Source organism: Phycodurus eques, chromosome 16 (assembly GCF_024500275.1).
Source record: "Phycodurus eques isolate BA_2022a chromosome 16, UOR_Pequ_1.1, whole genome shotgun sequence".
Classification (NCBI taxonomy): Eukaryota; Metazoa; Chordata; class Actinopteri; order Syngnathiformes; family Syngnathidae; genus Phycodurus; species Phycodurus eques.
In genome coordinates this window covers 55,522-73,392 of record NC_084540.1, presented here as the reverse complement: position 1 = coordinate 73,392, position 17,871 = coordinate 55,522, and the positions used below count along the sequence as shown (strand labels likewise).

General features: G+C 42.4%; 1 protein-coding gene across 1 annotated transcript; it reads left to right on the top strand.

The window, feature by feature from the left end:
- Positions 1-16,621, top strand: coil (coilin p80). The gene is made up of 7 exons (XM_061701339.1): positions 1-389; positions 4,488-5,238; positions 9,884-9,970; positions 12,491-12,538; positions 12,665-12,734; positions 15,810-15,898; positions 16,297-16,621. The coding sequence occupies exons 1-7, from the start codon at positions 31-33 to the stop codon at positions 16,342-16,344; spliced, it is 1,452 nt and encodes a 483-aa protein (XP_061557323.1). The 5' UTR covers positions 1-30; the 3' UTR covers positions 16,345-16,621.
- Positions 16,622-17,871: the final 1,250 nt, after the last annotated feature.

Here is a 17,871-nt window from a genome sequence, read left to right as displayed (position 1 = left end):
AGGAACCATAGCTATCGTAGTCAATGCTCTATGCTCTACAGTCGGAAGGTTGCAATTAAGAGAAATACGATCCACCAGAGACATGACATTTACCCATGGTCGATACTCGGTAGTAACCCAAACATAACCATTACCGACATGGCTACGCATTGTAGCAACCACATCCGCGTACGTTTGCACTTTGACTATCCGCCACCGGCAGTCGTGGATTGTCGCATGTGCTGGCTGCTTGTGGATTTAAACACATGTCGCATGGTGTCTGACCTGGAGAGCACCATCAGAGATAAATTTGAGTTCAGCCGGCGGAGCATTATCAGCCTCTTCATAGAGGATTGCTATCTACTACACACGGAAAGCATTTATGTTGTACGGGATAACGACTGCCTCAGGTGAGTCTTTGATTATTATTAAATATTCATATTTAATTGTGTCCTCCCACTAATGTATTTGCTGCTTTGTGGAAGTAGTGGGTATGACTTTACAACGCACGGCGCAATATTGATCTTGGGGAAAACAAATAAGACCTGCTTTCTTAACATCTAGACTGGATATGTCTTGCAGATATCTGTAATTAAGTTTTGTCTCGTCTAAAATAAAATTTGCGATATCCGTAACTACATTCGTCCTATCCGCAATTAGCACTTAAGATATCCGAAACGTCAATTCGCCGAGGACAAATTACTTTACAATTGCTATTCATGTGGATGGGGTTTCTCATGACGGATAACTTCAACTCACTTGCAGATACCCGCTTGTAGAATAACAGATATTTGCGAATTGCATTGTAGATATGGCTATCTACAATTTGATTCTGACGAGTCATATTTCCAGTTCAATATATCTTTAATTCACCTCAGTTCAAGATAGCTACATGGCCCTTTTCATATATCTTAAATCAAGTTTTAACTCTGCAAGAAAAGGTATAGATATCTGAAACTGGAATTGTGACTGTAGTCAAATTGATATTGTCCATCCATCCATTTTCTACCGCTTATCCGGGTCGGGTCGCGGGGGCAGTAGCTTTAGCAGGGACGCTCAGACTTCCTTCTCCCCAGCTACTTCATCCAGCTCTTCCGGGGGGATCCCGAGGCGTTCCCAGGCCAGCCGAAGGACGTAGTCTCTCCAGCGTGTCCTGGGTCGTCCCCGGGGTCTCCTCCCGGTGGGGCGTGCCCGGAACACCTCACCTGGGAGGCATCCGAATCAGATGCCCCAGCCACCTCATCTGGCTCCTCTCAATTCGGAGGAGCAGCGGCTCTACTCTGAGATCCTCCCGGATGACCGGGCTTCTCAACCTATCTCTAAAGGAGAGCCCGGACACCCTGCGGAGGAAACTCATTTCGGCCGCTTGTATCCGGGATCTCGTTCTTTCGGTCACGACCCACAGCTCATGACCATAGGTGAGGGTAGGAACGAAGATCGACCGGTAAATTGAGAGCTTCGCCTTTCGGCTTAGCCCCTTTTTTACCACAATGGACCGATACAAAGTCTGCATCACTGCGGGCGCTGCACCGATCCGTCTGTCGATCTCCCGTTCCATTCTTCCCTCACTCCTGAACAAGACCCCAAGATACTCGAACTCCTCCACTTGGGGCAGGATCTCATCCCCGACCAGGAGAGGGCATGCCACCCTTTTCTGACTGAGGACCATGGTCTCAGATTTGGAGGTGCTGATTCTCATCCCAGCCGCTTCACACTCGGCTGCGAACTGCTCCAGTGAGAGTTGGAGCTCACGGCTTGATGAAGCCAACAGAACCACATCATCAGCAAAAAGCAGAGATGCAATACTGAGGCCACCAAACCGGACCCCCTCTACGCCTTGGTTGCGCCTAGAAATTCTGTCCATAAAAGTTATGAACAGAATCGGCAACAAAGGCCAGCCTTGGCGGAGTCCAACCCTCACCGGGAACGAGTCCGACTTACTGCCGGATATGCGGACCAAACTCGGGCTCCGGTCGTACAGGGACCGAACAGCCCGTATCAGGGGGTTCGGTACCCCATACTCCTGAAGCACCCTCCACAGGACTCCCCTAGGGACACGGTAGAACGCCTTCTCCAAGTCCACAAAACACATATAGACTGGTTGGGCGAACTCCCATTCACCCTCGAGGACCCTGCCGAGGATGTAGAGCTGGTCCACTGTTCCACGGCCAGGACGAAAACCACACTGCTCCTCCCGAATCTGAGATTCGACTTCCCAACGGACCCTCGTCTCCAGCACCCCTGAATAAACCTTACCAGGGAGGCTGAGCAGTGTGATCCCCCTGTAGTTGAACACACCCTCCGGTCCCCCTTCTTGAAAAGAGGGACCACCACCCTAGTCTGCCAATCCAGAGGCACTGTCCCCGGTGTCCACGCGATGTTGCAGAGGCGTGTCAATCAGGACAGCCCCACAACATCCAGAGCCTTTAGGAACTCCGGGAGAATCTCATCCACCCCCGGAGCCCTGCCACCGAGGAGCTTTTTAAGTACCTCGGTGACCTCAAACCCAGAGATAGGAGAGCCCGCCTCAGAGAACCCACACTCTGCTTCCTCATGGGAAGGCGTGTCGGTGGAATTGAGGAGGTCTTCGAAGTATTCTCCCCACCGACTCACAACGTCCCGAGTCGAGGTCAGCAGCGCCCCATCCCCACTATACACAGTGTTGGTGGTGCACTGCTTTCCTCTCCTGAGACGTCTGATGTCGTCGGACTCCAAAATAAGCACTCACTTGTGTTCTTAAAGCAGTAAGTGCTTCTTGTTGTGGTAGCGTCACCTTGTCGTGGTGGAGGGGTTTGTGTGTCCCAGTGATCCTAGGAGCTAAGTTGTCTGGGGCTTTATGCCCCTGGCAGGGTCACCCATGACAAACAGGTCCTAGGTGAGGGACCAGACAAAGCACGGCTCAAAGACCCCTCATGATGACGACAAACAATGGACTTTGTTTTCCCTTGCCCGGACGCGGGTCACCGGGGCCCCCCACTGGAGCCAGGCCTGGTGGTGGGGCTCGAAGGCGAGCGCCTGGTGGCCGGGCCTGCTCCCATGGGGCCCGGCCGGGCACAGCCCGAAAGGGTAACGTACGGACCCCCTTGCCAAATGATATTGTAGATATCATATCTCAAATTCGAGTGACAGATATCTACAATCCTTTTGGAGAGAGGAGTAGTTTTACTGGTGGATCACTGCAACTGAATTTTAGATACAGTCGCTGTAATGAGAAATCCTATACGCATGAATGGGAAAAATTATGTCATTTGTCCAAGGCGAAATATAGCATATCTGTAAATTCAGGTTTGACGAGTCAAAACTGAATTTCGTTTGTATGTGTGTGTGTGTGTGTGTGTATTGTCATGGAAGGGTTTTTTGAAGGCAAGGAAGCCAAGGCAAAACCTGGAGGACCCAAGTGCAGGGAAGTAGGGAGGCAAGGCAGAAGTCTCAAAAATGATATTTAATTCAAAATCAAAGGCAAACAAGGATAATGGAAAAAGCAAACTAAACAGTCCCAAAACTGATAATCAAAGTAACAAAGAAACACTTGAATAAACCTAAAACTGGAAACAAGACATGACTACTGAAAATACAGGCAACTATGACACGTGACACAGACAGTGACAATGAGAATGAACCGACAAGGACTGAAGGAAACCAGGGAACTAAATACACACAAATTGACGAGACAACGAAGAACACCTGGACAAGACACGAGTGGCTGGAGGGAGCTGTTTGGTCAGCACAACGTAGACGAGAACAGGTGGACACAATAACTAAATGAGCACACAAGACATGAAAAACATGGGACACAGGAAAACATGAAACAAAACACAACCCAAACTAAAACACAGACCATGACAGTGACAAGTCACAAAATGCCAATCCGTCAAAAATTTGTTTGGTTGGAATAGTCACTTAAACCTGAGTACAGCGCACTGAGAATTTAAAAACAAAACAAAAACACAAATTGTATGATGGGTTCTGGAGAAATAGCATTTTCCTGTGATGAAAAACAAAATGCCTTTTTGGGGAATCTCTTTGTGATATCGCCTATAGAATATCTGGTCCAAAAATGGCTATGTTAGAGTAAAACAGTATAACTTAGTTATTTCTTAACATATCTCCTCAAACCTTTCCTTTCATCTAATTCTTGGGGAACCTTTTTTAACCGGACGGCATGCAGAACCCACATGATTATTTTTCTCATACCTACTGTTGCCGATTATTGTTCTCTGTTTGAGTAATATCACTTGATCAAACCTTTTCTAGCATTCCACACTACAAAATAAGTAAAGTACGTATGATTATTGCTGATATAGGATCAGACCTATATCGGTATCGGCCAAACTCAAGACTGCAATATCGGTATCGGATCGGAAGTGACAAAGTTTAATCGGGGCATCCCTAGTATTTCTTTGATCAGGTGTAACTTTTTAGGAGTATTTATTGATGTTAATGATCAACATTAAAATATTTTCATGTTTAAATGTATTGATTTGTACATGCTTTGTTGACATTTTTAGAGTGAAGGTGGACTGTGTGTCTCACCTTAATGGGCTCAGCCACCATCTAAATAAACCAAGTGAAAACTCCAAAAAGAGACAGAGACGCAACAAGGCAAAAAATAGCGGCGAAAATGTAACGTGTGTGGAACGAATGGAAACAAAGAGGAAGAAAAAGGAGATTCTGCAAGTCGATACCAATAAGACACCTGATGTGGACACGAACAATCTAAAAAAGAAACTCTCAAAGAAGAAAAAGCAGAAGGTAGAGGGAAATAGTCTAACAGCTACCGACCAACCAGAATTTTTTCCCCTCCAAAATCACAAAGACCACCCAAGCTCCAAGATTAAGGATATACACCAAACAAAATCGCAGAAGACCCCTTCTTCAGATTACTGTAGTGTGCAGGATGAAGTCCCCAACAAAACAGGAACCAAAACAGACTCTTCTATCCCTGCAAAAGTGCCTCATCCCTCAAAAGTACCAAGCACCAGTCCTGCCAAGATTTGTTCCTCCTCCTCAGAGACAAGCTCCTCGGATGAGGACACCACTGTGGATCCCAAGCCTAAAAATAATGATTTACCCGATATTGGATTACGATTGAATCACAAGTCGTGTTCTAAACAATCAAACTGTGCACAGAAAAATTATTCAAGTGTGTCAGGATTCCCCTTTGACCAAATCAAAATGTCTCAAGAGTCTTGTGACAAAAACAATGGGGACAAGGCAGATCTGGTTAACCTGCAGCGCACGCAAGAAGAAAGTCTCAGTGTGAGTAATTACTGTAGGATGTATTATTTCCATGTGTTTCCTAGTTCAGTGGCGAAGGTTATGATTTTTTTGTATTCATGTTCATAATGTATGTTTATCAGCTCAACTCAAAGTTAGCATCTACTTTCTCAAAACATTTTGGAGGTGTGGTCCATGAAGAAATATTTTTTTCGCTGACTTTAAGGATGTATATAGCCTCTTTGGATGGTAGTGATGGGAAGTACGGCTCTTTTAAGGGAGTCTGTTCTTAAAGTGAAGATGAGATGGCTTCCTAAAAAACTCTGCAATATATTGTTAGATAGATAAATAAAATTCACACGGTGTCAGACTATTCATTCATCAAGTCTGACGATGATAAGTAAATCGCCATCTGGGCATTCAAAAAGCCACCTCAAAATGCAGCGGCCATGTGGTGACGTCAGGGGTTGAATGCTTTCGCCAGAGGGAGTGGTGGCCGTCGCTTGTAAACAAGCATAAACGAACACGAGAAAGACTGTGCCAGTGACTTCAGCGACAAAATCAGCGGTCTGTTGACCGGTTTGAGACATACAAGACGAACGACAATGGGGAACGTGCAGTTGAAGTTGTTGGAAACAGCGACGAGTCCGATGGCGAAGATTCCAACCAGTTCCAAAACACTGAATGATGCTATGAATACACACACACACACACGTGCACAGCTAGCGTCTGTGGTCTTCGAAGCTCCCGTATCTTCGCTGGTACTAGCTTCACATTCCTGCTGTCGCTTGAAAACTGTTGGTACTGCATCTTTTTTTTTTTTTTTTTTTTTTTTAGCTTTCTCTTGTGCTGTACGCTAAAGCCAAGGGATTCTTAGAGTGCAAGTACCGTTTCGAAGCAGTCCTGAGTGAAAATGTGCACTGAGTAAGCTATAGGCTCCCAGTTGTCCGGCGTTCTCTGGACTTGTCTTGTCCATTCCCGCTTAACTTGGGGGATCCTTTGGGAATTTAAACAGGGTAGCGCTCTCTCCAGTCATGTTGGAACATCCTGCCGCCACACAACGTTTTGAGATCTTACTTGTCTGGACAACAACTACTCTCTTTGCTGAAATACTACTGCATGAGCAAGTAAACAAAGCAATTTCCTGTCATCTGCTGACATAATGACGTAACTGGAAGGGGCAACGTCGTTGTTCAGGGCGTCAGATTTGAGAGCGAAAAAATGACAAACAGTTGACTAATTCAATGTAATTCTGTTTCATGACAGGTAATTTACTGTATAGAAAAATAAAGCCTATATTTTGTTCGTGACAGACATATATTTTAGCTGGTCCTTCTCATCTTCCCTTTAAGGTTCAGTTCTTTTTTATTTTATTTTTTTCCCCTGCTGCCAAGTGGCTCCTAAAATTTTCTTTTTTGTTGCTGAATTTAATACCAAAATAATATATTTTATGTGTAGAAAGAATTACTAATGTACAAAAAGTACATTTTAAAATGCTAAGGTAGACATTTTATTTTTCTTAACATGGAACAACAGACTGCAATTCCACAAATTTGGGGTTATTGGAAGTATCATCAATTTTGACTTAATTTATGGAATATTCGGATAATTGTCAAAATGTCTTGTAAAAAGTGACATCGGCATATACATTGGTGTGAAAGTGTTTGCCCCCCTTCCTGATTTTTTTCCCTCTTTGCACGTTTCATCCATCCATCACTAGGGTCGCGGGCGTGCTGGAGCCTATCCCAGCTATCATGGGGCAGGAGGCGGGGTACACCCTGAACTGGACGCCAGGGCACATGCAAACAAACAACCATTCGCACTCACATTCACACCTACGGGCAATTTAGAGTCTCCAATTAATGCATGTTTTTGGGACGTGGGAGGAAACCGGAGTGCCCGGAGAAAAGGCACGCAGGCACGGGGAGAACATGCAAACTCCACACAGGCGGGGCCGGGGATTGAACCCCAGTCCTCAGAACTGTGAGGCTGACGCTGCACCCAGGCGTCCACCGTGCCGCCTCTTTGCATGTTTGTCACACTTAAATATTTCCCATCATCAAACAACACAAGTAAACACAAAATGCAGTTTTTAAGTGTTTTTATTAGTAAGGGAGAAAACAAATTCTACCTACATGGGTCTGTGTGGAAAAAGTGATTGCCCCCTAACCTTCTAACTGGTTGGGCCACCCTTACCAGCAGGAACTGCAATCAAGCATTTGCAAGAACTTGCAGTGAGTCTCTTACAGTGCTGTAGAGGAATTTTGGCCCACTCATCTTTGCAGAATTGTTGTAATTCAGCCACATTGGAGGGTTTACGAGCATGAACCACCTTTTTAAGGTCATGCCACAACATCTCAATAGGATTCAGGTCACCACTTTGACTTGGCTGTTCTTAAGTCTTCATTTTGTTTTTCTTCAACCATTCAGAGGTGTACTTGCTGGTGTCTTTTGGATCTTTGTCCTGCTCCAGAACCCAAGTTCGTTTCAGCTTGAGGTCACAAACAGATGGTCATACGTTCTCCTACAGGATTTTTTGGTAGACCGCAGAATTCATGGTTCCATTTATCACACTCAGTCGTCCAGGTCGTGAAGCAGCAACACGACCAGACCGTCACACTACCACCACCATATTTTTCTGTTGGTATAATGTTCTTTTTCTGAACTGCGGTGTTACTTTTACGCCAGATGTAATGGGACACACACCTTCCAAGAAGTTAAACGTTTGTCTCGTCTCGAATATTTCCCCAAAAGTCAGCAAGATGTCTTCCGGCCAATTATGACAAGCCTTAATGTTATTTATGCTCAGCAGTGGTTTTTGTCTCGGAACTTTACCTAAGAACGCCATGCCTGCAGTTTTATGGATGATGTTTTGGGGTCTTTTTTGACCTCTTGGATGAGTTGTCGCTATGCTCTTGGGGTAATTTCTGTCAGCCGGCCACTCCTGGAAAGATTCACCACTTCTCTGTTTTTGCCATTTGTGGATAATGCCTCTCACTGTCGTTCACTGGAGTCCCTTTTCCACACACAGATCTCAGTGTTAAGTGTCCTTAAGCAAGATACTGATTCCTGAATCCTGATGTTGCATCATCAGTAGGTGAATTAGGAGACGGTGTAAAAGCGGTTTGAGTACCTTGAAGGTGCAATAGAAAAACGCTATACAAGTGAAAGCCCGTTTACATTTACTATCTTCAGTACTGGTATTTGATTGACCGTTAACAGTTGAGTCGGGCCTGATTTTCGCGCAGCGGACATGCCCACAGTGTTTGAGAGCCGAGACAATTGCTTGATTTATTTATTTTTATGATTTTTAAGCCTCATTTTACATTCTTCGCATTTTTTTTTGTAATTCAAATTTGGTAGTGTAGTTAACAGCACTTATGACGTCTAAAATTTACAAGACATTTATTTTGACTTTACAGGGTTTTTAAGTTGTCAGTGATGGTGTCGTGGTACATTTTCTTGACTTTGGTACAGCCAGCATGGGTTCATTTCCCTCAGTGATGGTGTGAATGTGAGTGCAAATGGTTGTCCGTGTCTATATGTGCCCTGTGACTGACTGGCGACCAGTACAGGGTGTAGTCTCCTTTTGCCGGAAGTCAGTTGGGATAGGCTCCAGCGCCCTGCAACCCTGAACAGGATGAGCGGTATTGAGAATGGATGGATGGGTTTTTAAGAGTTTTCTTGATTGAACACTTCTGGAGATAATCCGGCTTGTGTGTGGTCAATGAAATTGAATTTATCTTTCTAAAAAATGGGATTAGCCAAAATGAATTCCTAATTTAACAAAGAGGAAAATGACTTCTTCACAAAGGGCCAGGTAGGTTAGGATATTTTTTTCCCCACTTAAAATACTGCCATCATTTTAAAACTACATTTTGTGTCTACTTAGTGTATCTTTGTCTGCTATTTAAATTTAAATAGTAGTTTTCGAGTTTTTAATATTTAAGTGAGAGAAAAAAAAATCGAAAAGGGGGCAAATATGCATGCATGGCACTGTAGTAAGAATGAGTGTGGGCATTCTTGTCTGGATCCTCTTTGTAAAGTGAAGCTTTGCGATATGATCCTGTTTGTAGTGACTGTTCCCTTGGATAGGTTGCATAGAGCTAATATCCAATATAATACAGATCCAAAGCCAAATTTGTGTAGTCATCTGACATTATTGGAGGAGGTCCGGTGAGTTTCATAGATGCCCCACACTCAACCGTCTCATTGACTTCAGTTTCACCAGCTTTTTTCCACAGAGGGTCCTTGATGAACTGTCTTTCTGTCCTCAGTCATTTTGGGCTATCCAATGCGGATACTGCATGTCCTGATTCTATCCGATTTAACCACAAACACGGTCACTGGTTGATGGTCTTCCAATTAGCCGCACTTTTCATTGTTCACATATAACATTTTCCTAAATAATCTCTTTATACTTAAGAGTAGCTGTTCCACGAGATCATGCTATGAAAGCGTTTCACGCAAGCTACCATGTACACTTCCTCAAATAGATGTGGAGGTGTTTCTCCTGATTTTCCCAGAGGAACTTCACAGATAACATATTCTTGAAACTGTCACTCTTTCAGGAACAAGTGTTCAATCTCTCTGGGTAATATCAAGTACAGTATGTGAATGTTATATCAAACTTTATCTGTCCATTATGAAAACTGTAATCTTCTGTTGTTTTCATGCATGTGTGTAGAACGGTGTTAAAAATGCTCCACAAGATTACGGTGCTATGCCCCTTCTAGCTGCCCCTCCACAAGTGGGACAGAAGATTGCATTTAAGGTAAACGTTTTTTTTTATTTTTATTTTTTATTTTTTTATTTTTTTCATGAGCTAAATTTATGTGATTTTTATTTATTTTTTGTGTGGTAACCCTGTTTTATGTACAACTGGCAAATTTCCATCACGCCCTCAAGCTCTCTCCTGGAGAAACTGCTTTTAATTTATAATAGCATTTTAAACCAAATAACACACACACATATATCTATATGATTAAAAAACAAATTACTATGATTCCAGTAGTTCAAGTAACTTCTTGTACCTGTGAACTGGTCTTCCAGCCAAGGACAATTGGACTACATTCCACAATGCCCGTTCCACCTATGTGAACCTACGCTTTTGGCAGGAAGCCCCTGCAAAGCCCAATTGTTCAAAAAAAGACATGCAGAACAGGTCACTATTTGCCAAAGAACATAGGCAGTTCTAAAGTGAAGGAGTCCTTTTTGTGGACTGATGAAAACTATATTGTTCTTTGTGGGTGTAGGTCAGAGGTCGGCAACCTTAAATACTTAGAGCCATTTGGAACGCCTCTCACAGAGGAAGATAAAAACAGAGCCACAAAACCCTTTTGATATCTAAAGTGAGGATAACACTGCATATATATATATATATATATATATATGGGTCATTCCACTGAGGTGGTACACAATTTGTGACATAAGAAAAATTTAAGAACTTGAATCTTGAAATTATGTTTGTAAAAGATTCATGGGATAAAAACATATATAATTTACTTAATATGACCATTATTTGACCAGTGGTCGCTTGTAACACTGACTCTACATATGAACATGGAAAGGTGTTTATTGTAAGAAAACTTTGGGAATTTTTCACACAAATACTAGGGTTAGAGTAGGTTCACAAAACCAATTTATGTCGAACTTGTTAATGCACCGCAAAGTATCGAGTAAAAGAATTTACTTATATAAATGATAGATGTGTGTAACATCGACTAAAAATACAACATGGAAAATGAAGGACCTGAATACTAACTGGTATCAGTGAATGAATTCAGTGGATATTAGAACTTAATAGGACTAGTGAATTTTTCAAGATCAGTTTCCTTACTTGGTATGATACCCTTCACAGTTAGACCATCAACTTGAAGCTTGAACGTTGACATGTGCCATCACTTGCCATTTTCAACTTCAGCGGCATATGGCTTTGTTAGTTGGAAGTACACACAAAATTGTTTATGAAGAACAGCATGTACGTAACTTTGACTGGGCTTTCTGCCAGTCAAACACATTTCCAGTTACACACACCATGGCATTCCAGAGTTTCAACATGTATTCCAAATACCAATCCTTCACTGAACAATACTATGATTTCAAAACGTTAACACATAGTTCTGAACACAATGGCTCTACAGAAGTCGGTGTTAGTAAACGATAATACAGCCATTTAGACCTGTGCGTTGTTTTGACACCAGCGGTCTTTGTCAGTGCCCATGTCATATTACAAGCACCAGTAACAATCCACAGTGCACCACACAACATCGACATTTTTATCAACAAAGTGAATCATATGTTTTGATCAAAGATAGTTAAAAACATTTGACAGGAGGCTTTTATAATCGGAACCGAATCCATGTTTAATAAGGATTGAAGTATGCGCGTAATCATGACCACATCCTGTGACTCGTCAAAATTACCAGTGTGACAGCGGTGCAGTCAGGAGACACAGAAAACAGCCTGTGCACTAGCGATTAGAAAACGGTCGAAATTCACCAATAATTTCTCCTTCAACGAATCAAACAAGAAATCTTCTAATTCTATACAAACTCGCTTTTCATCATTGCTAGTAACTTGACCGTTTGAGATTGAAGCTTGTGAAATTTTGACATTTTCTTGAAACCGCTTACCAGGTTCTACAGGCCCCCCTCCATGTTCCCATCAAGCTCAAATGCTGCTGTTATGCTGGTCGTATGTAAACCGAAAAAGGTTTTGGGCGATCGATGTCGCAAAATGGTCGACCGTTTTTGTTATTTTGTCCAAGTCGCTCGAACGAAAATATGATCGAAACTTAAAAATGTAAGTCAATATTGTCTCCTACTCCTTCAATTGATTGATCCTTCTATGATTATTTTTGTAGATTATTGCATCAATTCCAAATAGCCGTCGTAAAATGGTCGTTGTTGGTTTACAGTTATGAAATTGAGTGGCCGGTTGCTCGTAACGCGTTTTGACCGGCAAAGTTACGAGCACGATGCCTATTTCTAATAAGTGCCTCTAAGAAATTTCGACGTGGAATGTCATTAACTTCTGTTGAGTGGTAGGCGCACCCTTTTAGCAGGTATTGGCGAAGTGGTTACATGATTTTGCCAATATTTTTCACACTGTGCCTATTTCCGTTGATGACTGCTAAACACTTATATATATATATATATATACATATATGCATATGTATATATATGCATATGTATATATATATATATATATATATATACATTGTAGATATGAACAATGGGTAGGTACCATTTCTTCAAGTTCCATCATTAATTATCTTCATTTATGTTCACAGTTGCTGGAACTTACTGAGAATTATACACCAGAGGTGTCGGAATACAAGGTATGCAATTTTTATATAAATTAGAGTAAAGAATCTTAATTTACGTAGTATTTGAGGACATCCTCGTGAAATTTTTATAATTCAGTCAAATCAGTGACTGACAAACAATGTTGCTGTTGCTTTTAGGAGGGTATGATTATGAGCTTTGACCCAATAACGAAACAGATTGAGCTGGAATTGCTTTCTGCTTCACAAGGTAAGGCTCACTTCACCGCACACACGAAATCAACAAAATCATGTCATTTTCCGCCTGTCTTGGCTAATATAATAAATCTGTCTGACTGCCTGACAAATAGAGTGATGACGACACTTGTACTGCTTGGTCACATTCAGAGCAGGCTGGGGTTTACTTTCTTTGTTCCCACCCCCTCCCCCCCAAAAAAAATCCATCCATCCATTTTCTACCGCTTATCCGAGGTCGGGTCACGGGGGCAGTAGCTTTAGCGGGGACGCCCAAACTTCCCTCTCCCCAGCCACTTCATCCAGCTCTTCCAGGGGGGTCCCGAGGCATTCCCAGGCGAGCCGAAGGACGTAGTCCCCGGGGTCTCCTCCCAGTGGGACATGCCCGGCACACCTCACCAGGGAGGCGTCCGGGAGGCATCCGAATCAGATGCCCCAGCCACCTCATCTGGTTCCTCGATGTGGAGGAGCAGCGACTCTACTCTGAGATCCTCCCTGATGACCGAGGTTCTCACCCTATCTCTAAGGGAGTGCCCAGACACCCTGCGGAGGAAACTCATTTCGGCCGCTTGTATCCGGGATCTCGTTCTTTCGGTCACGACCAACAGCTCGTGGCCATAAGTGAGGGTAGCAACGTAGATCGACCGGTTAATTGAGCGCTTCGCCTTTCGGCTTAGCTCCTTCTTTACCACAACGGACCGATACAAAGTCTGCATCACTGCAGACGCTGCACCGATCCGCCTGTCGATCTCCCGTTCCATTCTTCCCTCACTCGTGAACAAGACCCCAAGTCAGTCATGCAACAAAATTAGACTGAGGAATATGAATCATGTTCATCATTTAAGTCGTCGTCGTCATCATTATATAGAAAGTGACAGACTCTGAGAAGAAAAGGAAAGAAAACAATTATCTTTGTCCAGCTGTACTCAACTTCTCAAAAAACAGCACAACATGGCCGAAAAACAGCTAGTAGTCACAACATGGCCAGAACAATAAAACAATAAAACATGTGAAGGTTGTATAAAACTAATAGAAGTAAGATTTGATGCGCCTTGGCATTGAGGCAATCAGCCTGTGGCCTTGCCTGGGAGTTATGGAAGCCCAGATTTTCTTGATGTTTGCTGTCAGTTCTTCTTTGTTTTTGGGTCTGGCAGCCCTCATTTTCCTCTTGATAATATCCCATAGATTCTCAATGGGGTTTACATCCGGCGAGTTGGCTGGCCGGATGTAAACCCGGATGTAAAAAAGCTGTGATGGCATGGGCATCAAACCAGGTTTCGGTGCTTCTGGCGGTGGGGAGGTGCCAGGTCCTGCTGGAAGATGAAATCTGCATCTCCGTACAGATCCTCAGCAGAAGGAATCATGAAGTCCTCTAAAACATTCTGGTAGACATTTGCGGTGACCTTGGATTTAAGAAAGCAGTTTACCAACACCTGCACGGGAGATTGCAGATTGCACCCCGAATTATGACTGATTGTCGATATTTCACACTGGAGCTCAAGCAGCTTGGGTTATTTTCTTCACCCGTCTTCCTCCAAACCCTTGGACCTTGATTCCTGAATGAAAGGCGCAATTTACTTTCATCGGAAAAGAGGACCATGGACCACTGGCCCAAAAGTCCAGTCCTTCTTCTCCTTGGCCAAGTTGAGACGCTTCCTTCGTTGGCTCAGGCTCAGAAGTGGCCCGACCCAAGGAACCCGACAGTTGTGGCCCATCTCCCGGATGCGTATGAATGTGGTGGTTTTTGAAGCTGTGACTCCCGCCTCATTCCACTCTGATAATCCGCTGAAACCCACGGTCATCTGTTTTGCTGGTACATCTTCTCCTGCCACATTTTGTCCTTCCACTAAACTTTCCGTTGATATGCTTTGACACAGCATACTGTGAACAGTCAGCCTCCTTGGCTATGAACCTTTGTGGCTTATCCATCCTATGGAGGGTATCAATGATGGTCTTCTGGCCACTTGTCAAGTCTGTAGTCTTCCCCATATTGTACCCAACTGAGACAATTGAACCAAACTTAAGCAATTTAATGACCCCTGTGGAAACCTGTGCAGGTGCTTTGAGTTTAGTGGATGATGAGTGTGTGACACTCGGTTTAAAACGTTTACGGCCTGCAAAATTGGGGATGGTTTCTTCACAGTATTCAGATTTTTTGAATTCCTGATTTTGTGGGTTTTATAAGATGGAAGCCCAAATTTTCTAAAAAAAGAAATACTTGAAATGGGTTTAAATTGTGGGCCCTGAATCTATAATCTATGAAAGTTTAAGTTTTTGAATGGAATTATGGAAATAAATTTGTCCATGATATTAAAATGTTTTGGAAAGTGTGTGTGTGTTTGTATATGTGTGTGGTTAGGGTTAACCCTAACCGCACGCACAGTGGGTACGGAACGTATTAAGACCCCCTTAAATTTTTCACTCTTTGTTATATTGGAGCCATTTGCTAAAACACCTACACACATCACCCCATATTGACAGAAAAAAACTGAATTGTTGACATTTTTGCAGATTTATTAAAAAAAGAAAAACTGAAATTTCACACAGCCACAAGTATTCACACCCTTTGTTCAGTATTTGAAGCACCCTTTTGAGCTAATACAACCTTGAGTCTTTTAGGGAATGATGCAAAAAGTTTTTCACACCTGGATTTGGGGATCATCTGCCATTTCTCCTGGCAGATCCTCTCAAGTTCTGTCAGGTTGGATTTGAACGTTGGTGGACAGCCATTTTTAGCTCTTCCCAGAGATTGTCTTGTTGGAAGGTGAACCTTCGGCCCAGTCTGAGGTCCTGAGCACTCTGGAGAAGGTTTTTGTCCAGCTTATCCCTGTACTTGGCCGCATTCATCTTTCCTTCCATTGGAACCAGTCGTCCTGTCCCTGCAGCTGAAAAACACCCCCACAGCATGATGCTCCCACCACCATGCTTCACTGTTGGGACTGTATTGGACAGGTGATTTAAGGGGGTCTGAATACTTTCCATACCCACTGTATTTAGTTTTTTTGTTTTTTTTTAAACAAAACATGAGACAAAATAATTTGAACTGAAACTTTCATGTAAAATTTTTATACATCTTATGTTCCTTTACCAGCCCCTTCTGAGCCTGGCAAGTTTGACCTGGTGTATCAGAACCCAGACGGATCAGAGATTGTGGAGTATGCTGTGTCCAGAGGATCCAAGGTAATCCTAAACATAAACTGTATACTGTATAAAGACATCTCTAAAAAATAGTCATTTGTAACGTGTTGGACAAAATGTCCCACATTTTTCTTTTAACTTAATCTTATGAAAGCAACAATAACAAATTGCAAAAATCAAAGTAAGTCAAGTACTGTAGTATTTATTCTGTGAATTTTATTTGATAGGGTTTGGAACAGCCCCAATTGAGAGTACCCCAATACCATTTCTCAATATCACAAATATTTTGGTTTTTGTAGCTGAGAAAAAGAAAATCCCAATGTGCAACCAAGGGTTGATAATGTACTGTATTTCTAGGTCTGCTTAAGATAATTGCAATAGGGTGTATATTCTTTTTCGTGTGTAACATTTGAAGTCATGTGTTTACGGTATGCCCACAGGTAACAGAGCAGTGGGACTCTCTACTGGAACCAAGGCTTATTATTTAAGTCAGTGCACAACTGTATACTCACTGTATTTGACCAGACACATTAGGTTTCACTGTAATTATGTGAAAATATTTTGTCCGTCTTTTTATGGAAGCACCTGATCTTTATGGTACAGTAACAAATCAATTTTTAATACGTTTTCTACATGTTCTTCAAAATGTGGATCAGACTCCATATATTGCCTTTCACTTCCCTATGATGGTTTCCAGATCTAGGACATTAGAGTTTTTTGTGAGATTCCCCCACCCCGAATAAAACACTGCAGTCATTTTTTTGCCTTATCTGGTCTTTGCTACAACACAAGTGATCATTATCTATTTTTGTCATACTTTGAATAGCATATCCGGAATATAAGAATATATAATAATTTAGTTTGAGTTTATTAAAAATTCCTGCTGACAGTGAACACTGAATTGGAGCAAGAATAAAATTTTAAGAATTGGCTTGTCATTACTCATATAGTATATTTTCATAAAGACTTTGTGATTTCTAAAATGACACCAAAGGCACTTCATAGTGATATTGACACATATAGCCCCTGGCAAAAATTAGGGAATCACCGCTCCTGGAGGATGATCATATACATTTTTAATTTTGGAGAAAAATGAAAATAACGGGTGTGCCACAAAAAAAAAAAAAACACTGGTGGGGAGGCAAGAAAACATTGTAGTCATCACCAAACATCGACATCAGATTGAATTTGTAAATTAGTCAGCAGTTAAATAAGATAGATCACACCTTGGAGAGCTGATGCACCAAGTGGATTGACATGAATCCTGGCTCCAAAACGAGATGTCCGAGCGAATGATAGAACATCTTCAAGAAGGTAAAAACATCACAAAATGTTGCAAAATATGTTGTTTGTTCCCACTCAGCAGTAAAATCTGGGAGGCTGTAAAAGTGAAGCGTCCTGGTTGACCAAGGAAGACTTCAAAGCGTCAAAAATCGAAACTTAAGGCAATATCTCTTGAAAATAGAAAATGGACAACAAACCAAATGGGCGTAAACTGGGGCCAACGTCTGTCACCGAACGGTAAGGGAATGGGATTCACATTGAGAAAGGCCAAACGAAAGCCATCCATGACACATAAACAGAAATAAACGAGGCTACAACAGTGGGCTATAGAAAAGCAATCATCAAATGTGGATGACTGGATGAAAGTGATTCAGTGATGACTCTGCATTGGGTAAGGTGATGATGCTGGAACATTTGTTTGGTGCTGTTCCAATGAGATTTATGAAGATGACTGCCTGAAGAAACCATGCAAATATCCACAGTCACTGATGATATGGGGCTGCATGTCAGGTAAAGGCACAGGAGAGAGGGCAGTCATTACATCTTTCATGAATGCACACGTTTACATCGAGAATTTGGACACTTCTTATTCCAGTGATCAAAAGGATGTTTGGCAATGCCATTGTGTTTCAAGATGATAATTTAGAGAGCAAAAAAACTTCCCCTCAGGAAGACAATGTCAAAGCCTACAAATAGTCCAGATCTCAATGCAATTGAAATTGTGTAGTGGA